Below are 25,321 nucleotides of genomic sequence, written 5' to 3' on the forward strand. Positions count from 1 at the left end.
TGGACTGAGTCGACTGTTTACTCTTTTCCATAGATGCTGCCCGGCATCCTCCAACATTTTGTGAATAGAAACACAAATCCTACAGCACAATACAGGCCCTTCGGCTCAGAAACCTGTGCCAAACATGTCCTTACCTTAAAAATAATAGGCTTACCCATAGCCCTCTATTTTTCTAAGCTCCATGTATCCATTCAGGAGTCTCTTAAAAGACCCTATTGTATCTGCCTCCACCACCGTCACCGGCAGCCCATTCCACGCACTCACCACTCTCTGCGTAAAAACTTACTCCTGACATCTCCTCTGTACCTACTTCCAAGCACCTTAAAACTGTGCCCTCTTGTGTTAGCCATTTCAGCCCTGGGAAAAAGCCTCTGACTATCCACACGATCAATGCCTCTCATCATCTTATACACCCCTATCAGGTCAGCTCTTATCCTCTGTCACTTCAGGGAGAAAAGGCCGAGTTCACTCAACCTATTCTCATAAGGAATGCTCCCCAATCCAGGCAACTTCCTTGTAAATCTCCTCTGCACCCTTTCTGTGGTTTCCATGTCCTTCCTACAGTGAGGCGACCAGAACTGAGCACAGTACTCCAAATGGGGTCTGACCAGGGTCCTATATAGCTGCAACATTACCTCTCGGCTCTTAAACTCAATCCCATGATTGATTAAGGCCAATGCACCATATGCCTTCTTAACCACAGAGTCAACCTGCGTAGTAGCTTTAAGTGTCCCATGGACTCGGACCCCAAGATCCCTCTGATCCTCCACACTGCCAAGAGTCTTGCCATTAATGCTATATTCTGCCATCATATTTGACCTACCAAAATGAACCACCTCACACTTATCTGGATTGAACTCCATCTGCCACTCCTCAGCCCAGTTTTGCATCCTATCAATGTCCCGCTGTAACCTCTAACAGCCCTCCACACTATCGACAACACCCCCAACCTTTGTGTCATCAGCAAATTTTATAGAAACATAGAAACATAGAAAATAGGTGCAGGAGTAGGCCATTCGGCCCTTCGAGCCTGCACCGCCATTTATTATGATCATGGCTGATCATCCAACTCAGAACCCAGCCTTCCCTCCATACCCCCTGACCCCTGTAGCCACAAGGGCCATATCTAACTTCCTTTTAAACATAGCTAATGAACTGGCCTCAACAGTTTGCTGTGGCAGAGAATTCCACAGATTCACCACTCTCTGTGTGAAGAAGTTTTTCCTAATCTCGGTCCTAAAAGGCTTCCCCTCTATCCTCAAACTGTGACCCCTCGTTCTGGACCTCCCCAACATCGGGAACAATCTTCCCGCATCTAGCCTGTCCAATCCCTTTAGGATCTTATACGTTTCAATCAGATCCCCCCTCAATCTTCTAAATTCCAACGAGTACAAGCCCAGTTCATCCAGTCTTTCTTCATATGAAAGACCTGCCATCCCAGGAATCAATCTGGTGAACCTTCTTTGTACTCCCTCTATGGCAAAGATGTCTTTCCTCAGATTAGGGGACCAAAACTGCACACAATACTCCAGGTGTGGTCTCACCAAGGCCTTGTACAACTGCAGTAGTACCTCCCTGCTCCTGTACTCGAATCCTCTCGCTATAAATGCCAGCATACCATTCGCCTTTTTCACCGCCTGCTGTACCTGCATGCCCACTTTCAATGACTGGTGTATAATGACACCCAGGTCTCGTTGCACCTCCCCTTTTCCTAATCGGCCACCATTCAGATAATAATCTGTTTTCCTATTTTTGCCACCAAAGTGGATAACTTCACATTTATCCACATTAAATTGCATCTGCCATGAGTTTGCCCACTCACCCAACCTATCCAAGTCACCCTGCATCCTCTTAGCATCCTCCTCACTGCTAACACTGCCACCCAGCTTCGTGTCATCCGCAAACTTGGAGATGCTGCATTTAATTCCCTCATCCAAGTCATTAATATATATTGTAAACAACTGGGGTCCCAGCACTGAGCCTTGCGGTACCCCACTAGTCACCGCCTGCCATTCTGAAAAGGTCCCGTTTATTCCCACTCTTTGCTTCCTGTCTGCTAACCAATTCTCCACCCACACCAATACCTTACCCCCAATACCGTGTGCTTTAAGTTTGCACACTAATCTCCTGTGTGGGACCTTGTCAAAAGCCTTTTGAAAATCCAAATATACCACATCCACTGGTTCTCCCCTATCCACTCTACTAGTTACATCCTCAAAAAATTCTATGAGATTCGTCAGACATGATTTTCCTTTCACAAATCCATGCTGACTTTGTCCGATCATTTCACCGCTTTCCAAATGTGCTGTTACCACATCCTTGATAACTGACTCCAGCAGTTTCCCCACCACCGACGTTAGGCTAACTGGCCTATAATTCCCCGGTTTCTCTCTCCCTCCTTTTTTAAAAAGTGGGGTTACATTAGCCACCCTCCAATCCTCAGGAACTAGTCCAGAATCTAACGAGTTTTGAAAAATTATCACTAATGCATCCACTATTTCTTGGGCTACTTCCTTAAGCACTCTGGGATGCAGACCATCTGGCCCTGGGGATTTATCTGCCTTCAATCCCTTCAATTTACCTAACACCACTTCCCTACTAACATGTATTTCGCTCAGTTCCTCCATCTCACTGGACCCTCTGTCCCTTACTATTTCTGGAAGATTATTTGTGTCCTCCTTAGTGAAGACAGAACCAAAGTAATTATTCAATTGGTCTGCCATGTCCTTGCTCCCCATAATCAATTCACCTGTTTCTGTTTGCAGGGGACCTACATTTGTCTTTATCAGTCTTTTCCTTTTTACATATCTATAAAAGCTTTTACAGTCCGTTTTTATGTTCACTGCCAGTTTTCTCTCATAATCTTTTTTCCCCTTCCTAATTAAGCCCTTTGTCCTCCTCTGCTGAACTCTGAATTTCTCCCAGTCCTCAGGTGAGCCACTTTCTCTGGCTAATTTGTATGCTACTTCTTTGGAATTGATACTATCCCTAATTTCTCTTGTCAGCCACGGGTGCACTACCTTCCTTGATTTATTCTTTTGCCAAATTTACTAAGGGAACAACATCCTCAACCCTTCAATCCTCCAGAACCTCTCCCATCCTCATTGATGATGCAAAGATCATCGCTAGAGGCTCAGCAATCTCCTCCCTTGCTTCCCACAGTAGCCTGGGGTACATCCCGTCCGGTCCCGGTGATTTATCCAACTAGAAGCTTTCTAAAAGCTCCAGCACATCCTCTTCCTTAATATCTACATGCTCAAGCTTATCAGTCCGCTGCAAGTCATTCCTACAATCGCCAAGATCCTTTTCCGTAGTGAACACTGAAGCAAAGTATTCATTAAGTAACTCTGCCATTTCCTCCGGTGCCATACACACTTTTCCCCTGTCACACTTGATTGGTCTTATTCTCTCATGTCTTATCCTCTTGCTCTTCACATACTTGTAGAATGCCTTGGGGTTTTCCTTAATCCTGCCCGCCAAGGCCTTTTCATGGCCCCTTCTGGCTCTCCTAATTTCATTCTTGAGCTCCTTCCTGTGAGCCTTATAATCTAATATATCTATATCATTACCTAGTTTTTTGAACCTTTCGTAAGCTCTTCTTCTTGACTAGATTTAAACCAGCCTTTGTACACCACGGTTCCTGTACGCTATCATCCTTTCCGTCTCATTGGAATGTATCTACACAGAACCCCACGCAAATATCCCCTGAATATTTGCCACATTTCTTCCACGCGTTTCCCTGAGAACATCTGTTTCCAATTTATGCTTCCAAGTTCCTGCCTGATAGCCTATTTCCCCTTACAGTTAAACGTTTCCGTAACTTGTCTGTTCCTATTCCGCTCCAATGCTATGGTGAAGGAGATAGAATTGTGATCACTATCTCCAAAATGCTCTCCCACTGAGAGACCTGACACCTGACCAGGTTCATTTTCCAATACCAGATCAAGTACAGCCTCTCCTCTTGTAGGCTTATCTACATATTGTGTCAAGAAACCTTCCTGAACACACCTAACAAACTCCACCCCATCTAAACCCCTCACTCTCGGGAAATGCCAATCAATTATTGGGGAAATTAAAATCTCCCACCCCAACAACCCTGTTATTATTACTCCTTTCCAGAATCTGTCTCCCTATCTGCTCCTCGATGTCCCTGTTACTATTGGGTGGTCTATAAAAAACACCCAGTAGAGTTATTGAGCCCTTCCTGTTCCTAACTTCCACACATAGAAAATCCGTGGACAACCCCTCCAGGACTTCCTCTTTTTCTGCATCCGTGACACTTTCTCTGATCAACAGGGACACCCCCCCCCCCACCTTTGTTGCCTCCCTCCCTGAATGTTCTTTGGATTTACAGCATCTGCAGATATTCTCTTGTTTGAGGTTGGTAGGTGCTGTTCTTCAAATGAAATTCAACTCTCTTTAATTAAGGAAGTTGCAGTGAATTGAGCAGGGTTGTGTACCAGGAGAGATGGGGTAGGGTAGGTTGCACTCATCTCTCCAGAGCTGATAAGAACGAGAAGTGAACTCACTAAAACAAATGTGTAAGAATTAGTACAGTTGATTTAGGCAAGATATTTTTCCTGGTTGAATAGTACAGCTGGGGATATAACTGCTTCAAACTAAAAGGCTAGCTACTTAAGAGGTAAAGCTGTTCAGAGGTTGGTTTCATTGGAATTCTCTATCCTGGAAATCTGTGGCAGCTCACTTCTCTAAAGTGTTAATAATAAACAATAGGTGCAGAAGTAGACCATTCGGCCCTTCGAGCCTGCACCGCCAACACTAGATACTAAAGGACAACAGATATGGGGACAGAATGGGAAACTACTGTTGGAGGCAGATCCCTAGTTCAGGTTCTCGACCGCAAGTTGTGGATGTCACTTCATCAAATATATCAAAGAATTAAACTTCTAGACACAAAAAAAGCAGAGAAAATCAGGTGTGACCTTATCAAATGTTGGAACAGGCTCAAATGTTGTCAATTTTTCCCATTACTTAGATTAAGTTCACTGTGAATAATTCCCACTTTCCCACAAAACAGATACCTTTGCATTTTTTGTTTAAGAAATTGCAAGCATGGCAAAAAAAAAGGCAATGATAAATTAGACTCATTTTACTTAATCACATTATTATGCTGTGAGGCATGTGTGAATCTCAACAGTACATTGAATGGTACACGCCAATTTTTATTTTGAGATACAATGCGGAACGTGCCCTCCCAGCCCTTCGAGCCACGCTGCCCAGCAACCCCCGATTTAACAGCCTAATCACAGGACAATTTACAGTGATCAATCAACCTACCAACCGACACATCTTTGGACTGTGGCAGGAAACCCACACATTCCACGGGGAGGACATGCAAGTTACATAGAGGACACTGGGATTGAACTAACTCCGACACCCCCAATCGTAACAGCTTAACCTACTCCAAGGTCAATCTAACTCCTCCCTCCCACACAGCACTCCGCTTTTCTTTAGAAATTATAATTTTCAAAATCTGAAGAGTGTCAATTTGTTAAACTGGACTCCATTCAACATTAATTTCCAAGCCTTGCACAATGTCTGTACTCTCTCTCAGCAAATACCACGGAACATCAATTACCTGCAAACGAAATAGCGGATTACATTTGCGTGACAGACAATGATCTCATAACTGTCGTTCTGTTGCTTCAAGTCAGCTCTGTGGATATAGCGACGGAAGGCAGCTTCAATCCTCGCACCATCTTCATGATACTGCTGAAGACATGTAGGCACATGTAAACCACTAAAACACACACTCAGACCGGCCAGTAATGCGCAGAAAATCCTGGAAGGAGATTTCAGCCACATTCGACGCCCCCCCACCGCATCCCCGTCCACTCTCAATAACTTCCCAGAATAAATTCTACCTGCATCACACCAAATTACATGAACTTATGCTGAGACATATGAATCTCAACAGCCTTTTAACAGTACATCTCAAATATATATACCTTATCGATCCCAAAGGAAATTAGTGTCACAGTAGCATTACAAGTGCACCAGGTATAAATATTAGAAGAGAAGTAGAAACAATAAAAATAAATTACCACAGTCTAAGAGAGAGTCATCACTTCCCCAGCTGTAGGAACATAGAAAACCTACAGCACAATACAGGCCCTTCGGCCCACAAAGCTGTGCCGAACATGTTCCTACCTTAGAAATTACCTAGGGTTACCCATAGCCCTCCATTTTTCGAAGATCCATGTACCTGTCCAGGAGTCTCTTAAAAGACCCCATCTTAGATTAGATTCAACTTTATTGTCATTGTGCTGAGTACAGATACAAAGCCAATGAAATGCATTTAGCATCTGACCAGAAATGCAAAGAATAATCTTATTTACAAAATAACTGCGAATAAAAAAGTGCTACAGCACACAAATATAAAAGTACTGAGACAGTACAATATGGGTGCAATACTGCTTAGCGCTGTGGTGTGAGGTTCAGCAGGGTCACAGCCTCAGGGAAGAAGCTCTTCCTGTGCCTGCTGGTGCGGGAGCGGAGGCTCCTGTAGCACCTACCGGATGGGAGGAGAGTAAAAAGTCCATGGTTAGGGTGAGATGCATCCCTGATGATGCTTCTCGCCCTGCACGGGCAGTGTTTACGGTAGATGTTCTCAATGGTGGGCAATTGGGTGCTGATAATCCACTGGGCAGTTTTCACCACACGCTGGAGTGCTTTGCGGTCTGATACGGGACAATTGCCATACCACACTGAGATGCTCTCAATGGTACAGTGGTAAAAGTCCGTCAGTATCCTGGGACAGAGGTGAGCTTTCTTGATGCTCCACAGGAAATAAAGGTGCTGTTGTGCCTTTTTGATCAGGATGGAGCAGTTCAGGGACCAGGTGAGATCCTCGGAAATGTGGACACCAAGGAATTTGAAGCTTGATACACGCTCCACTACAGTTCCGTTGATGTAGATGGGGACGTGAGTGTGACTTATCCACCCCCACCACCATTGCCGGCAGCCCATTCCACGCTCTTAACACTCTCTGCGTAAAAAACTTATCCCTGATATCTCCTCTGTGCCTACTTCCAAGCACCTTAAAACTGTGCCCTCTTGTGTTAGCCATTTCAGCCCTGGGAAAAAGCCTCTGACTATCCACACGATCAACGCCTCTCATCATCTTATACGCACTTGTATATTATATTATCTTGTACAGGTTGACTCATTATAGAGCCCAATGGCCGAGGGTAAGAATGAACTCAAATAGTGCTCTTTGGAGCCGCGCAGTTGTCTTAGTCTATTAATAAAAGTGCTCCTCTGTTCAGCCAAGGTGGCATGCAGAGGATGAGAAACATTGTCCAGAATTGCCAGGATTTTCCACAAGATCCTTTGTTCTACCACAGCCTCCAGTATGGCCAGTTTGATTGCTATAACAGAACCAGCTTTTCTAATCAGTTCATTGATCATGTTGGCATCACCCATGTTGATGCCATTGCCCCAGCACACCACCACATAGAAGATGGTACTGGTGACAACAGACTGGTAGAACATGTGAAGGGGAGGCCTTCATACTCCAAAGGATCTCAGATCCGCAGGAAGTAGAGGTGATTCTGGCCCTTCGTGTACACAGCCTCTGTGTTGGTGCTCCACTCAAGTCTGTCATCCAGGTGCACCCCCAGGTACTTGTAGGTCCGCAACATCAATAGTAACAGGGAGCAGCGCAGGCTTAGGCTTCCTAAAGCGTCCACCATCTCCTTTGTCTTACTGATGTTGAGCTGCTGATGACCCAGCTAGCACCATTCAACAAAGTCCTTCACCAGCACCTTGTATTCATCCTCCTGTCTTCTCTTTATAGACCCAACTACTGCTGAGTCATCAAAGAACTTCTATAGATAAGATGACTCAGTGTTGTATCTAAAGTCCGAGTATACAGGATAAACTGGAAGGGAGCCAATACAGTCCCCTGTGGGGCCCCGGTGCTGCTTACAGCCATGTCTGACACACAGATCTGAAGCCTCACAAACAGTGGTCTGCAGTCAGGTAGTCCATTACCCAGGATACCATGGAAGTGTCAATCTGCATTGAAAGAAGCTTTTCCCCCAGCAATGAGGGCTGTATTCTATTGAAGGCACTTGAGAAATCAAAAACACATGATCCTCACAGTGCTGCCCTGCTTATCCAAATGGGAGCTGGCTCTGTTCAGCAGGTAGATGACAGCATCGTCAACTCCAGTGTGCTCCTGGTAGGCAAACCTCAGGGGATCGAGGGCCGATCTGACCAGGGGTCAGAGGTGAGCCAGGACCAGCCTCTCTAGAGTCTTCACGATGTGTGAGGTCAGGGCCACTGGATGGTAGTCATTCAAGACTTTCGGCTGACCCTTCATGAGTACTGGGGCCACACACAAAGCTTTCCAGAGTTGGGACACTTTCCAGGCTGAGACTCAGATTGAACTCCCCACAGCTGCTCAGCACACTTCGTCAGGACCCTGGGGTTCACACCATCCGGTCCCAATGCTTTGCCGTGTCAGAGTTTCCCCAGAGCCCCTCTCACCTGCTCAGCAGTGAAGTTGAGTCCACGATGATTGGGGAGTTGGTGGAAGGTGGGGTCTGGGAGAGGTGAAGATTGAGACGATAGCAGTTGGTACACCCTATCCTCGTTATATGCGTCTTCAGACAATACGGATTCACAATTATGCGAGGAACCTATTTCTACCAACGTCTCGTTGTATGCGTCCAAAATTCACAGTTATGCAAGGAGCACTGCCTTCTCGCCAATACAAGTCAGGTGTGCGCGCCTCACAGTCTCTCTCCTGCCACTCTCGCATTGGTTTTGGCAAGGTGCGATCTTAAACTTTTGTTGGTTTTACCGATGGTGCAGTGAATTTGTGCTTGAAATATTTAACTATGCTTCCTAAGCGTCTGATGTCATGTCTTGGGCTGCCAGCCGAGCGGCAGAGAACCACTTTAACACTTGAAAAAAAGTTGGAAATTATAAACAGCGCAGCATCAGCTGAAGGTAACACAGCTCTGGGACGCTACTGCCGAGAAAAGAATCTTGCCTTTAAAGTTCTTTTGTTACTTGACAACGCGCCAGCCCATCCTAAACATTTGGACAGCATTCATTCTAACATAACAGTGCATTTCCTGCCGTCTAACACAACATCGCTGATTCAACCACTCGACCAAGGTGTAATCCACATTCAAGGCGTACGTATTTTTTTTACGGTGAACTATCTCTCAGATGCTGCAAGCAACAGCTGATTTTGAAAATCCCGGGAGTTTACCAACGGTGAGGGAATGGTGGAAGTCGGAACACTTGGCACAAATGGCAATGGACATGGACCCAAGTTTCGGACGGAGTCAGTATTTCAGTCGTTCCCTGCCATCAACCCTTCTTCCCTACAAGCAAATTTCTGTGGAGTGTGGATGGTAGATGCAGGGCAAGTAAGGGATGTAGACGGTGGTAGCCTGTTTTATTCATCCACATGTTGAATTGGAGGAGGGGGGCACGTTGGTGTTGTGAACAGGAGGGCAATTTTTGGTTTAACTCATTAGCCCATTCACAGCTGCATTCTGAAATTCTGAGGCTCAGTGCTGTTCCTCATGCCTCTCCACACCTCCCGTGTGCTACTCTGCTCAAGCTCTCTCCCGCATTTCTCTTTAGCCACCTTGATCTTCTCCTTTAGCTCCCTCTGCACGTTTCAATTCCTCCCTCTCTCCTGATCCAAGGGCTCACTTTTTGTGATGGAGAAGAGCCTTCAGGTCACTGGTGACCCAGAGGGAAGCAGGGAACAGTCCTTGGTGGCATTACAGCGTCCACACAGAAGCTGATGTAGTCGGTGATGCAATCAGTAAGAACATTACAGCACAGTACAGGTCTTTCAGCCCATGATGTGCAGACTTTTTAAACCTACTCCAAGGTCAATCTAATCCTTCCCTCCCACATAGCCCTCCATTTTTCAATCACACATGTACCATCTAAGAGTTTCTTAACTGTCCCTAATGTATCCGTCTCTACCATCACTCCTAGCAGTGCATCTATTAAAAAAAAAACTACCTCTGACATTCCCCCTCCATACTTCCCTCTAACCACCTTAAAAGTCTGCCCTTGTGTTTGCCCTGGAAAAATTTCTCTGGCTGTCCATTCTGCGATCTAATGCACCTCTGTGAAGACTTCTCTCATCTTCCTTCGTTCTAAAGAGAAAAGCTATAGCTCGTTCAACCTTTCCTCATAAGACATATTCTCTAATCCAGGCAGCATCCTGGTAAATCTCTGTGCCCTCTCAAAGCTGCCATATCCTCCCAATGATGAGGCGACCAGAATTGAACACAACACTCCAAGTATTAGCAACACACAAAGTTGCTGGTGAACGCAGCAGGCCAGGCAGCATCTCTAGGATGAGGTACAGTTGACGTTTCAGGCCAAGACTCTTCGTCAGGACTGGCGAAGGGTCTCGGCCTGAAACGTCGACTGTACCTCTTCCTAGAGATGCTGCTTGGCCTGCTGCGTTCACCAGCAACTTTGATGTGTGCTGCTTGAATTTCCAGCATCTGCAGAATTCCTGTTGTTTCCGTTTTAAAACTCCAAGTATTATAGAGTTACATTCTTGAACTCAGTCACCCAGTAATGAAGGCCAACACACCATACACCTTCTTAACCACTCTATCAAAGTGTGAAAGTGTGGCAACTTTGAGGGATCTGTGGACCTAGACCCCAAGATCCCTCTGTTCCTCAACACTGCTCAGAATCTTGGCATTAATCCTCAAGTTCAACCTTCCAAAGTGTATCATATCACACTTTCCTGGGTTGAAGTCTATCTTTCTCTTCTCAGACCAGCTCTGCATCCTGTCAATGTCCCGTGATAGTTTATGGCAGCCTTCTACACTATCCACAACACCAACAACCTTAGTGTCATCTGACATTCATTAGAAATGCAGATAGTCATTTGGATATTCAAGGTCAGCAGGGCTTTGTGTGTGGGAAGTCCCAGAGTCATCCAGCACTACAGCCATGTGTCGATGTGTTATTTTGTCAAGTCCCATTGACATGCATCTGGACCATAACCCTCCATATGCCTCCCATCCACATACTCCTCCAAATGTCTTTGTTTTATACAAAGACAAACTCAAAATTTCCCGCCTAACATTATGGGCTCTGTTGTATGACATGGGTGATTATGCTCTTTGACCATGGTTGTTCTTGGCAAATTCTTCCTACAGAAGTGGTTTGCCACTGCCACCTTCTGGGCAGTGGGCAATGACCCCAGTCATTATCAATACTCTTCAGAGACTGTCCCCCTGGTGTCAGTGGACTTGCGGTATGCATCATCCACCACCGTCTTACACCTCCTTTGGTACAGACTTATCTCCATCCATAAGTGCCTATATTTGCCACTGATTAATATGGTGAGTGCAAACCAGCCTTTTGCAGATCAAAACCTACCCCGGGGACCAAGATCATCTCAATCCTCAGTAAGGGGATTGGGGAGGGGTGAATAGGTTTTCCCTGCCCATATATGTGTGTGTATGTATGTGTGTGTGTGTGTATGTATATATATCTGAAAAAATAACTGATATCCCTAGCTTTGCCAACTGTCAACATAATCAAACACTGAATATCTAAAACTCCAAAACAATTAGAAAAATGTTTTAAGAAATAAAAAATTAACACAAAAAAAATCAATTTTTTGAAACAATATGAGATTGTTATATTTGCATTGCTGCCTTGAAACTGATGCTTTCCTTTGGAATAATCCTCCAAGAGGACCACAAACTTGTCGTGGGGTTTGAAAGCTTGTGTGCCTCATTGACCCAGAGAGCTATGTCAGCTGGAATCAGGGCTTTATGCTTTGGCTCTTGGTAGGGTCACCCATGACAAACAGGTCAAAGGGTAGAGGCCAGACTAAGACTGGTCCACCAGTCCTCCAGGTTTAGGGGCTCAGGGCTAACAACCCTAACTGGCCAAACAAAATTGTTATGGAAACAGCAATGAAGAATCCTTCTATATCTGAGTGTGACGGTATTCCTGAGTTTCTACTCAGGACTTGCATGACTGACAGTAGTGAAAGCGAGAGGGAGCTACTGACACTGCAGGAAGCCCTGAACACCACCAGAAATGGAGGACCTTCATTGTTGTCCTAAACACCAGCGGCACAATGGGCCCTGAGTAAGTATTGGAATCGATGGAAACCATGTCCCTGAAGCAGGTCTACCCCAAACAAGGTCCCACAGGCAGGTTCTTGAGCAATAGTGCTTCACCACTGGGCCCCATGGGAAGCCTAAAATCTAAGCAATCAAAGCAAGGTCGGTGAAAAGTGGCCAAGAAATTCCGGAGCTCCGTAGTCCAGTACATTTCCCTTCAACAGGAATTCTGCAGATGCTGGAAATTCAAGCAACACACATCAAAGTTGCTGGTGAACGCAGCAGGCCAAGCAGCATCTATAGGAAGAGGTGCAGTCGACGTTTCAGGCCGAGACCCTTCGTCAGGACTAACTGAAGGAAGAGTGAGTAAGGGATTTGAAAGCTGGAGGGGGAGGGGGAGATGCAAAATGATAGGAGAAGACAGGAGGGGGAGGGATAGAGCCGAGAGCTGGACAGGTGATAGGCAAAAGGGGATACGAGAGGATCATGGGACAGGAGGTCCGGGAAGAAAGACGGGGGGGGGGTGACCCAGAGGATGGGCAAGAGGTATATTCAGAGGGACAGAGGGAGAAAAAGGAGAGTGAGAGAAAGAATGTGTGCATAAAAATGAGTAACAGATGGGGTACGACGGGGAGGTGGGGCCTAGCGGAAGTTAGAGAAGTCAATGTTCATACCATCAGGTTGGAGGCTACCCAGACGGAATATAAGGTGTTGTTCCTCCAACCTGAGTGTGGCTTCATCTTTACAGTAGAGGAGGCCGTGGATAGACATGTCAGAATGGGAATGGGATGTGGAATTAAAATCTGTGGCCACTGGGAGATCCTGCTTTCTCTGGCGGACAGAGCGTAGATGTTCAGCAAAGCGGTCTCCCAGTCTGCGTCGGGTGTCACCAATATATAAAAGGCCACATCGGGAGCACCGGACGCAGTATATCACCCCAGTCGACTCACAGGTGAAGTGATGCCTCACCTGGAAGGACTGTTTGGGGCCCTGAATGGTGGTAAAGGAGGAAGTGTAAGGGCATGTGTAGCACTTGTTCCGCTTACACGGATAAGTGCCAGGAGGGAGATCAGTGGGGAGGGATGGGGGGGACGAATGGACAAGGGAGTTGTGTAGGGAGCGATCCCTGCAGAATGCAGAGGGGGGGGAGGGAAAGATGTGCTTAGTGGTGGGATCCCGTTGGAGGTGGCGGAAGTTACTGAGAATAATATGTTGGACCCGGAGGCTGGTGGGGTGGTAGGTGAGGACCAGGGGAACCCTATTCCTAGTTGGGTGGTGGGAGGATGGAGTGAGAGCAGATGTACGTGAAATGGGGGAGATGCGTTTAAGAGCAGAGTTGATAGTGGAGGAAGGGAAGCCCCTTTCTTTAAAAAATGAAGACATCTCCCTCATCCTAGAATGAAAAGCCTCATCCTGAGAGCAAATGCGGCGGAGACGGAGGAATTGCGAGAAGGGGATGGCGTTTTTGCAAGAGACAGGGTGAGAAGAGGAATAGTCCAGATAGCTGTGAGAGTCAGTAGGCTTATAGTAGACATCAGTGGATAAGCTGTCTCCAGAGACAGAGGCAGAAAGATCTAGAAAGGGGAGGGAGGTGTCGGAAATGGACCAGGTAAACTTGAGGGCAGGGTGAAAGTTGGAGGCAAAGTTAATAAAGTCAACGAGTTCTGCATGCGTGCAGGAAGCAGCGCCAATGCAGTCGTCGATGTAGCGAAGGAAAAGTGGGGGACAGATACCAGAATAGGCACGGAACATATATATTGGTGAGACCCGACGCAGACTGGGAGACCGCTTTGCTGAACATCTACGCTCTGTCCGCCAGAGAAAGCAGGATCTCCCAGTGGCCACACATTTTAATTCCACATCCCATTCCCATTCTGACATGTCTATCCACGGCCTCCTCTACTGTAAAGATGAAGCCACACTCAGGTTGGAGGAACAACACCTTATATTCCGTCTGGGTAGCCTCCAACCTGATGGCATGAACATTGACTTCTCTAACTTCCGCTAGGCCCCACCTCCCCCTCGTACCCCATCTGTTACTCATTTTTATGCACACATTCTTTCTCTCACTCTCCTTTTTCTCCCTCTGTCCCTCTGAATATACCTCTTGCCCATCCTCTGGGTCACACCCCCTCCCGTCTTTCTTCCCCGACCTCCTGTCCCATGATCCTCTCGTATTCCCTTTTGCCTATCACCTGTCCAGCTCTCGGCTCCATCCCTCCCCCTCCTGTCTTCTCCTATCATTTTGGATCTCCCCCTCCCCCTCTAGCTTTCAAATCCCTTACTCACTCTTCCTTCAGTTAGTCCTGACGAAGGGTCTCGGCCTGAAACGTCGACTGCGCCTCTTCCTATACATTTCCCTTCAAAATGGATTTATTGAGATAGTATGGGATAGGCCCTTTAAGTCTAGGGTTGTTGGTTAGCTCAGCAACCCTGGACTAATCGCGGGATGATTTACAAATGACCAATCAAATCTGCTCCATTCCATGCAACTGCAACACACATGAAAATTGCTGGTGAACGTAGCAGGCCAGGAGCATCGGGAGCACCGGACACCATTCAGGGCCCCAGACAGTCCTTCCAGGTGAGGCGACACTTCACCTGTGAGTCGGCTGGGGTGATATACTGCGTCCGGTGCTCCCGATGTGGCCTTTTATATATTGGTGACACCCGACGCAGACTGGGAGACCGCTTTGCTGAACATCTACGCTCTGTCCGCCAGAGAAAGCAGGATCTCCCAGTGGCCACACATTTTAATTCCACGTCCCATTCCCATTCTGATATGTCTATCTACGGCCTCCTCTACTGTAAAGATGAAGCCACACTCAGGTTGGAGGAACAACACCTTATATTCCGTCTGGGTAGCCTCCAACCTGATGGCATGAACATTGACTTCTCTAACTTTCGCTAATGCCCCACCTCCCCTTTGTACTCCATCTGTTATTTATCTTTTATTATTATTTTTTTTTCTTTCTCTCTCCTTTTACTCCCCCTGTCCCTCTCACTATACTCCTTGCCCATCCTCTGGGCTCCCTCCCCCCCAACTTTCTTTCTCCCTAGGCCTCCTGTCCCATGATCCTCTCATATCCCCTTTGCCAATCACCTGTCCAGCTCTTGGCTCCATCCCTCCCCCTCCTGTCTTCTCCTATCATTTTGGATCTCCCCCTCCCCCTCCCACTTTCAAATCTCTTACTAGTTCTTCCTTCAGTTAGTCCTGACGAAGGGTCTCGGCCCGAAACGTCGACTGTACCTCTTCCTATAGATGCTGCCTGGCCTGCTGCATTCACCAGTATTTTTTATGTGTGTTGCTTGAATTTCCAGCATCTGCAGGTTTCCTTGTGTCTGCTCCATTCCATCACATTTTACAACCGTGTAGGCACATGATCATATGTTACTGAAGTAAAGGGCAAGTTTAAAGCCCCTTTTCCTGATTCTGCACAGATCAGATCATTTCAGGAGCAGGTTCTTCCCCTCCACCACCAGATTTCTGAATGGACACTCAAACAACCCAAGAACAGCCTCAATATTTTCTGCTCTCTTTTTTGCACTAATTTAATTTGATTAAATACACATATAAATACCTACATATACCCACACAAAATTTCACAATATGTAATATTAAACCTGATTCTGATTCAATGGTTCCATTTGATATCAGAGAATGTATACAGTATACAACCTGAAATTCTAACTCTTCACAGACAATGAAACAGAAGAAAATCCCCAAATAACGAATGACAGAAAAAAAAATTTAAGAATCCCAAAGGCCCAACCCCCTCCTACACACAAGCAGCAGCAAATCAGCAGCAAACCCCACCCCATTTATTCCAGCAGAAAGCACCAAGACTGCCACCAGCCACCATGCAAACAACAACAAAGCCCCAAAGACAGACCGTGGTCTGCAGTACACCAAAAACTACTGTCCACCCCAACAGTTCGACATTTCTCTCAGTAACAAGGGAGAGAGTTATATCACTCCTTCCACAGCGAGAGGGGAGACAAACAGTCACCGTTTCAGTGTTACAGTCTGCAGATTTGATCAACCAAAAAGCCCATTTCTATGCTTAGATGAATGAGTTTTTGTACCATTTGCAAACAAATGCCTTTGCTTCCTCAATCACTGTTATGACTCAGAGACCCGTCTGATGTGCAGAAGCTGCTATCTGACTCACTGAAACAGCAGCAGTTATTAATGGCATTATGTTACAGACAAAATCTCCACTCCATCTAAATCCCCTGTAGATCTCCCATAATATCGCCGAGGGAAGGTCAAATTATGATTGCTACTCTCTAAAGGCAACTCGTGAATATTGAAGGAAGTTTTAATCTGATAAGTGTGAAAAGTCAGCCATTTAATGGCAAATATGCAAACACTGTTTACAACATTCAGTTGAATGCCCCTGGGTCAGAGCAGCCAGTCATAAAGGAAATAGGTTTTCTGTCCAAACAATTTCTTCCGTTGAGAATAAAACAACAGAGATTTGCAAGGTGAAAGTAGATGTATACAGATAATTCTGCACCAACATTGTATTTCATTCACTGTGGCTAACAAACAGCCAATGATTAAATGTTAAGAGGCAAGAGAAAATCTGCAGATGCTGGAATTCCAAGCAACACACAAAGTGCTGGAGGAACTCAGCAGGCCAGGCAGCATCTATGGGAAAGAGTACAGTCGACATTTCAGGCCAAGACCCTTCATCAGGACTCAATGAGGCCTTGATGAAGGGTCTCGGCTCGAAACACTGACTGTACTCTTTTTTCCATAGCTGCTGAGTTCTTCCAGCATTTTGTGTGTGTTTATTATAATTCAAAGGCTTAGAATGCACTCAAATCCTTTGATAAATTCTGTAGAATTATTCAGCATCATGGAACAGCCTGATAAAGACTCTCCAGCCCAATAAATCCATGCAGACCAGGGCATCCACCCAGCTGATCCCAATTACCTGCATTTGGTCCATAAGACCGTAAGATACAGGAGCAGAATTAGGCCATTTGGCCCATCAAATCTGCTCTGCCATTTCATCGTGGCTGATCCATTTCCCCCTCAGCCCCAATCTCCTGCCCATATCCCTTCATGCCCTGACTAATCAAGAAGCTATCAACATCTGCCTCAAATATACCCAATGACTTCGCCTCCACACAAACCTGTAGTAATGAATTCCACAGAATCACCACTCTCTGGCTAAAGACATTCCTCCTCATCTCCCTTCTAAAAGGACGTCCTTCTTTACTGAGGCTCTGTCCTCTGGTATTAAGACTTCTCCCACCACAGGAAACATCCTTTCCACATCCACTCTAACAAGGCCTCTATCTCTCCAAGCCCTGCCCCTCCAAGTACTTCTTAGATGATACCATTGGACCTGGCTCAACCACTACCTCTGGAAGCTTGCCCAAATACTCAGCACCCTCTGCCCCTTAGGTCCCCTTCAAACCTTTCCCCTCTCGCCCTAAATCTACGCTCTGTAGGTTTTGAATTCCTCTACCTGGGATCTACCTTATCTAAACCTCTCAGAATTGTAAACGTTTCTGTAAGATCACCTCTTATCCTTTATTCCAGAGGATGAAGACCCAGGCTGGCCAACCTTTCCCTATAACTCAGGCCCTTTGGTCCTGGCAACAAATTTTTTTCTGCACTCTCTCCAGTTTAACCATGTCTTTCTATAACAGGGTGACCAAAAGCGTACACAGTTCTCCAGGTGTGACCTCACCAATTACTTATACAGCTGCAACATGACGTCCCAAGTCCTACACTCAGTTCCCTGACCAGTGAAGGTAAACGCTTTTTTCTCACCATCCTCTCTGTTACGCCACCTTCAATGTACAATTGACATGTACACCCAAGTCCCTCTGTTCCATTACATTCCCCGGTGTCCCACCTTGAGCCCCTCTGTTGGTCAGAGTTAACCACGGATGTTGTGTCCCTGCTCTCTGTGTGATACACAAGCTGGAGCAGTACCATATGGAGAACAAGCTGTTGCTCATGCAACAGGCTCCCTCTCTCCACGCGGCTTTGGTGAATCCAAAGGAATGGCAGAGACCGATACAGTTTGGTGCCAGCGGTGTCGCAGTCAGCACTGAACTCAAAGTCCGACTGCCCTAGGGATCTTTCCTCAGGGTTTTCTCCCAAAGCCTTCCTCACGAGTGGGTACAGCCACAAGGCAGCAGAGGTTTGAGGTCAGGGTTTACCTTCTCCTAGATCAGCACCATCTGCCCAAAGTGACTGGTTTTAAGATGCCAGGAACCCACCTTCACCCTTTCTCTTGTCAGGAGAAATGATCAGTAGCCCAGTGCAGACCCATGCAGTTTGGCATCAGTGTGATCACAAGAACTGAACTCAGTGTGGGACTGCCTTAGAGAGCCCGGCTCCAGATTAGTAGCTAGCCACACATCGAGGCCAGGAGCTGGACTTGGTTGTCAGAGGCTGTTTGAGATCACGCCATTGGAAGCTTATTCCCACTACCTCCCCCTGGCTATAACAACTTGAAGGAGCCAATGGTAGGTGCACTGTTACTCACAGTACACATCCTACACTGCTCTATCTTTCCAAAATGCATCACATCACACCTAATTAATCTGCCATTTCTCAATCTATTTCCCCTACTGAAGAACCCCCTGTAATCTTTGATAACCTTCTTCACTGTCAACACCACTACCTAATCTTATGTGACCCACAAACTTACTGTTCAAGCCTTCTGCAATCATGTCCAAATCACTTATATAAATAGCGAATAAACAGGGTCCAAACATGGACCCTGTGGCACGCCACGAGATACCAGCCTCCAGTCCAAACAACAATCTTTAACCAGCACCCTCTGTTTCCTATCTCCGAGCCAAATTTGAACCCAACTCTCTGAACCCAGCTTTCTCTGGATTCCATGCGACCTAAGCTTCCTGACAATCCTATCATATGGAACCTTGTCAAAGGCCTTGCAGACAACACCCAATACCCTACCCTCATCTACCTTTATGATTACCTCTTCAAAACACTCTGAAATGTTTGTCAAGCAGGACTATGAAAGGAAGGTTATCAAATCTTGCAGTGGGATCTGGACCAGCTGGAAAAATGGGCTGAAATTGCAGACGGAATAGGGTCACACTAACTGTTACACTCCCTTGGCACCATTGACTGTACCTTACAGTGAACAACAGGGCGCTGAGGAGTGTGGTAGAACATAGGGATCTGAGAACACAGATCCATTATTCCTTGAACACGGTGTCAGAAGTAGGTAGGGTCGTAAAGAGAGGTTTTTGGCATATTGGCTTTCACAAATCTGTTTATTGAATACAGGAGATGGGATGTTATGTTGAAGTTGTATTAGACATTGGTAAGGTCTAATTTGGAGTATCGTGTGTAGTTTTGGTCACCTACCGACAGGAAAGATGTCAATAAGCTTAAAAACTGCACAGAAAATTGACAAAGGACATTGAGGACCCGGGTTATTGGGAAAGGTTGAATAGGTTAGGATTTTATTCCCTGCAGCGTAAAAGACTGAGGCGAGATTTGATAGAGGTATACAAAATGATGAGGAGTACAGACAGGGTAAATGCAAGCAGGCTTCCCCCCCTCAGGTTGGGTGAGACAAGAACTGGAGGTCGTGGGTTAAGGGTGAAAGGTGAAATGTTTAAGGGGAACATCATCACTCAGAGGGTGGTGAGAGTGTGAACCGAGCTGCCAGCAGGGGTGGCGGCTGCAGGCTTGATTGCCACATTTAAGTTTGGTTAGGTACATGGATGGGAGGGGTATGGTCCAGATGCATGTTGATGGGACTAGGCACACTAGCAATTTGGCATGAACTAGATGGGCTGAAGGGCCTTTTTCTGTACTGTAGTGCTGACTCTACTACCATCAAGGAGGAAGGACAGGAGCCTGAAGACACACACATCCACGCAATGATTTCTTCCTGTCTGCCATCAGATTTCTGAATGGTCTGTGAACACTCCCTCACTATTGCTCATTTTCATTTAGTTTTTATTGTAACCTACAGTAATTTGTTACAGCTGTCACAAAACAACACATTCCACGACAACATCAGTGACACTAAACCTGTATCTAAATCCCCTGATTGAATTTCAGTTAGAAAAAGAAACACAGCAGCCTATGAAGACAAGCAGGGCAGATTCACCAGAATTTTACTTGGGTCCATAAATACAACTATTACAAAAATCTGTCTTGCATTCCCAGAAAACATAGGAAGTCAAGGTCTACCAATTGAAATAATCAGGATTTTCTAAGAAGTGAAGAGGGAGGTGGGCACAGAGGAATATTTTGCTGTTCACATGGAGATAGGGGGCGGAATCCATATTCTAAGCAGCGGCAGTGACAATAATACTATTTCTCCTCTACCATTACAGTCAGAATCTTGGCAGTCTGCATGATATAACTCTTGAGTAACATGCATAAAATTACTGGAGGAACTCAGCAGGTAGGCAGGGTTGTGAAGAAAGCTTTTGGCAGATTGGCCTTCTTAAATCATAGTACTGAGTACAGGAGATGGGATGTTATGTTGGAGTTGTGTAAGACATTGGAGAGGCCTCTTTTGGAGAATTGTGTGCAATTTTGGTCACCTACCTACAGGAAAGATGTAAATAAGGTTCAAAGAGTACAGAGAAAATTTACAAGGATGTTGCTGGGACAGGAGGACCTGACTTATAAGGAAAGATTGAATTGGTTAGGACTTTATTCCTTAGAATGTAGAATAGTGAGGGGAGATTAAATAGAGGTATACAAAATTATCAGGGGCATAAATCGGGTAAATGCAAGCAGGCTTTTTCCACTGAGGTTGGGTGGGACTAAGTTGGCAGTCTGGAAGTTATGAAGCTGAAAAGTTTAAGGAGAACATGAGGGGAAACTTCTTCACTCAGAGGGCCTTGAGACTGTAGAACGAGCTTCCAGCACCAGCAATGCATGTGAGCTCAGTTTCAACATTTAAGTGAAGTTTGGATAGGTACATGGATGGCAGGGGTACAGACAGCTATGGTCCAGGTGGCAGTCAACAAGACGAGGAAGCTGAAATGGCTCGGTAAACCAGATGGGTCGACGGGCCTATTTCAGTGCCGTACTTCTCCATGCCTCTAAGTCAGACTAAATCTTGGGTCTAGTCCTGATGAAAGACCTTGGCCTAAAACATTAACTGTTTACTCACAGAGCTGCTCTCTGACCTGGCTGAGTTCCTTAAGCATTTTGTGTCTGTTGCTCAGGTGGGGGAAGCAGATACGACAATAGACAGACACACAAACAAATAGGTAATGAAGGAATCTGGGCCACATGCAGGCCGATGGGGTTGGTTCAAACCAACATCAGCTTCTACCCTGCCGTCACACAACCACAACTATTAAATGGTTCCCTAGAACGATAAAATTGACTCCTGATCTCACAACCTACCTCATTATGATCTTGCACCTTATTGTCTGTCTACATTAAACTTTGTCACTGGTCAAGACTGGTTACAGTACAAATGTGTAAAACAGAATGTAATAATTGTTACTCCAGATCTGACGCAGACACAAAAAAAACAAACAAGATAAAGAATATAATAACCATGAAAATCATAATAAACATAAATACATAAGACAGCTTATACACACAGATTGATTGTATGTCCATAAAGTGACGCTAGGCACAGGGGAGTCCGTACGACAGGAAATGGTGGTTGGGGGTGTGAGGGGTGGGTTAAGGGAAGAGGTGTTGATCAATCTTACTGTATTACTTTGCATTGTATACTAGAACATAGAACAGATCAGTGCAGGGACAGGCCATTCAGCCCACAGTGTTATGCCGGACCAGCTAAAAAGCAAATGAAAAATGTCCAAACACTAATCCTTCCTACCTACACCATGTCCACATCCCACCATCTTCCTTATATCCACATGCCTCTAATGTGCTTGTCTCTACCACCATACCAGGCAGCACATTCCAGGCATTCACAACTCTGTAAAAAACTTATCCCTCACATTCCCTTTGAACCTACCCCCTCTCACCTTCAACACTTTATTCTGCACAGTTATTGCTCTAGCTCAAAGCACTGTGTAATGACTGGATCTGTGTGGACAGTACACAAGGCTAGCAGTGATGATAATAAACCAGTTCTAGTCCCAATCCCACCGCAGTTGGTGCGGACCAGCTGGGCCTTCCCGTCTGCTGTCCCGTCGTTCCTTACCATCGCCTCCGGCTTCCAGTGGCTGACAGGTGGGTCGGGTTCAATCGGCGCACCCTCTCTCAGTAAGTCACAGCTCATCGTTTCCACACCTGCAATCACAGCACGAATGCGCTCAGTGTGAACAGCCAACTTGCCACTGAGAAACAGAACTTGCTTTTTCACGATAGTTAAACCTCTCCCTGTTTCTCTTCAGCTGACATATCCCTGATCAACGCTCTTGAATTTCCTTCAGAGATGCAGCTTACGTTGAAGATGCCACAATCCACATAGAACCACAAAACACATCTACATCCACATCCCAGTATTCCAACAACTTGGATTTACGTCCCTTTGGTAGCACAGCAGAAGATCCCAAGGCATTTCACAAGTCAAAGTTCAAAGTAAATTTATTATCAAAGTACATCTATGTCACCACATACAACCTGAGATTCATTTTCCTGGGAGTATTCACGGTAGATACAAAGAACAAAGAGTGGGGTATATCACAGGAACAGGCCATCCCACCCACAAAGTCGTACTGAACCAGCTAAAAAGCGAATCAAGAACACCAAAACACTAATCCCTCCTACCTAAACAATGTCCATATCCGTCCATCTTCCTCACACCCATGTGCCTATCCAAACGTCTCTTAAAAACTTCCAATATATTTGCCTCTACCATACCAGGCAACCACCACTCTCTGAGTAAAAAACTTAACCCTCACATCCCCTTTCAACCTACCCCCTCTCACCTTCAATGCATGACCTCTGGTATTAAATGTTTCCACCCTGGGAGACAGATACTCCCTGTCTACTCCACTGTGCCTCTGATAAACCTACATCAGATCTCTCCTCAGCCAGTGGAGCAGCCTGACAAGCTGCATCTCTACCTGGTCTGAGCTTCTGACCAGAGGTCCCCACAGTGAGAGTAGCTGAGAGAGTGATAGGGGTTTCCCTGCCATCCATCGGGGACACTTATCAGAAGCACCGCACACGTAGGACCCTCAGTATTAACAAGGATCCCACCCACCCATCCAGCGTCCTCTTGACTCTCTACCATCAGACAGGAGGCTCCGAAGCATTAAAACAAGAACGGTCAGGATTGGAAAGTTTTTACCTCAAGGCTGTTAAGCTTCTGAACTCCCTGCCGCATCGCATACAAAGTGTCACTGGGTAGTTTGTTCTATACCTTACAATATTTAATTCATGCACTTTAGTTTGTTATTTAGGTGATTCATCTAGATTTTATCCTTGTCTTCATAAGTTATCGTGTGTTATGTATCTATTGTGCTTTCCATCCCCGTTCAGAGAAACATTGTCTCATTTCTATATACATTATATGGCTGTACACGTTATACACACGTACAGAGTAAAATGACAATTAACTTGACTTCATTCAGTATGCCCACAAGGAAGTGAATCTCAGGGTTGTAAATGGTGGCGTCTATGGATTTTGATAAATTTACTTTGGACTTTGATCTACAAAGGAATCAATGAAACGCTACCCACAAAGACTGAGAAATAGCCAGTGTACAAATGACAAACTGAGCAAATAGAAAAAAAACAAATAATAAGTTAATAAAGAACAATAAGCTGTACAGTCTTTGAGAGAAGAAGTTAATAAATAACAGAAAAATGAGAACCTATGCCCCCGATATCTAGGTCTGTACAACTTGTGTTGCAGAGTGCTAGACAGTGAGCCCATAAATCGCGTTCACTGAGCAATTCAGAGTCGTGGAGCACAGAAACAAGTCCTTCAGCCCATCTACACCATGCTGAAACATTACTCTGCCTGGTCCCGGACCCTCAACACCTTGCCATCCTAAACAAAGCCCCTCACCAGGCGGAGATACCACAGGTACAAGGGCTGGTCAGGCAGCCCCAAGGAAAAGTACACAGAAGATAACGATTAGGGGAGACACTGTAGCACAGTGGTTAGCACAATGCTTTACAGTACAGGTGACCCGGGTTCAATTCCCACTGCTGCCTGTAAGCAGTTTGTATTGTGGGTTTCCTCTGGGTTTTCGTTTCCTCCTGAAGCTAGGGTGTCTAAGACTTTTGCACTGTACTGTAGTAACTGTATGAATTGCACTGTACTACTGCCACAAAAAAAAACAAATTTCATGACATATGTGAGTGATGATAAACCTGATTCTGATCTGGGTCTCTATTGTGGACTGAGAGTGGGAAGGGGCAGGGAGAGGGGAATCATGGTGGGGAAAAGGGGAAGGGAGAGGGGAGGGAGAGGGAAGCCCCAGAGAGGCATTCTGTAATGATCAATAAACCAATTGTTTGGAATCAAATGGCCTTGCCTGGTGTCTCAGGGCTGGGTGTGTCTGCACCTACACCACCCTACCCAGCCCTGGCACTCTTTCTTTGCCACCTGTCCCACATCCTTCCCGTGGCACTCCACCCTCGCCCTTCCCAACATCCCTTGCACCTGCCAGATTTACAAACTCGCTCGCTGCTCCACGTTGACAAATACAGTTCTGTAAAAGTCTTAGGCGCCCTGGCTATATTTATGTGCCCAAGACTTTTGCACAGTACTGTACGTGACAAGTAAAGCTAATCTCTAATCATTATAAAGATCTTTATTCTTATTGCTCTGAGCAGTTTAACAGGATCATTTTTCACAAACTTCTGTAGCCGTACAGTGGAGGGTATATTGACTGGCTGCATCACGGCCTGGTATGGAAACACCAACGCCTTTTAACGGGAAATTCTATAAAAATAACTGATACGGCCCAGTCCATCACGAGCAAAGCCCTCCTCACCACTGAGCATATCTATATGAAACACTGTCACAGGAAAGCAGCATCCATCATCAGTGTCTCCCATCACCCAGGCCAAGCTCTCTTCTCACTGCTGCCCTCAGGAAGAAGGTACAGGAGCCTCAGGACTCACACCACCAGGTTCAGGAACAGTTCTTACCCCTCACCATCAGGCTCCTGAACCAGAGGGAATAACTTCACCACTTCAGTTGTCCCTTCACTGAAATGTTCCCACAACTTAGGGACTCACTTACAAAAACCCTTCATCTCATGTCCTCTGTATGTATTGCTTTTTATTTATTATCTTTTTT

General features: G+C 45.8%; 1 protein-coding gene across 2 annotated transcripts in view; it reads right to left on the bottom strand.

Moving 5' to 3' along the window:
• Positions 1-25,321, bottom strand: part of pgam5 (PGAM family member 5, serine/threonine protein phosphatase, mitochondrial) — a 39,779-nt gene that overhangs the window by 1,558 nt on the left and 12,900 nt on the right. The window contains exons 4-5 of one of the 2 annotated variants that reach the window (XM_063074110.1): positions 22,262-22,350; positions 5,600-5,733 (exon numbers count right to left, since the gene is read on the bottom strand). In XM_063074110.1, the coding sequence (XP_062930180.1) occupies positions 5,600-5,733; positions 22,262-22,350 (223 nt within the window). The remainder of the gene's footprint in view (positions 1-5,599; positions 5,734-22,261; positions 22,351-25,321) is intronic. The other variant, XM_063074111.1, reaches the window with a different exon arrangement.

Source organism: Mobula hypostoma, chromosome 21 (genome assembly GCF_963921235.1).
Source record: "Mobula hypostoma chromosome 21, sMobHyp1.1, whole genome shotgun sequence".
Taxonomy (NCBI): Eukaryota; Metazoa; Chordata; class Chondrichthyes; order Myliobatiformes; family Myliobatidae; genus Mobula; species Mobula hypostoma.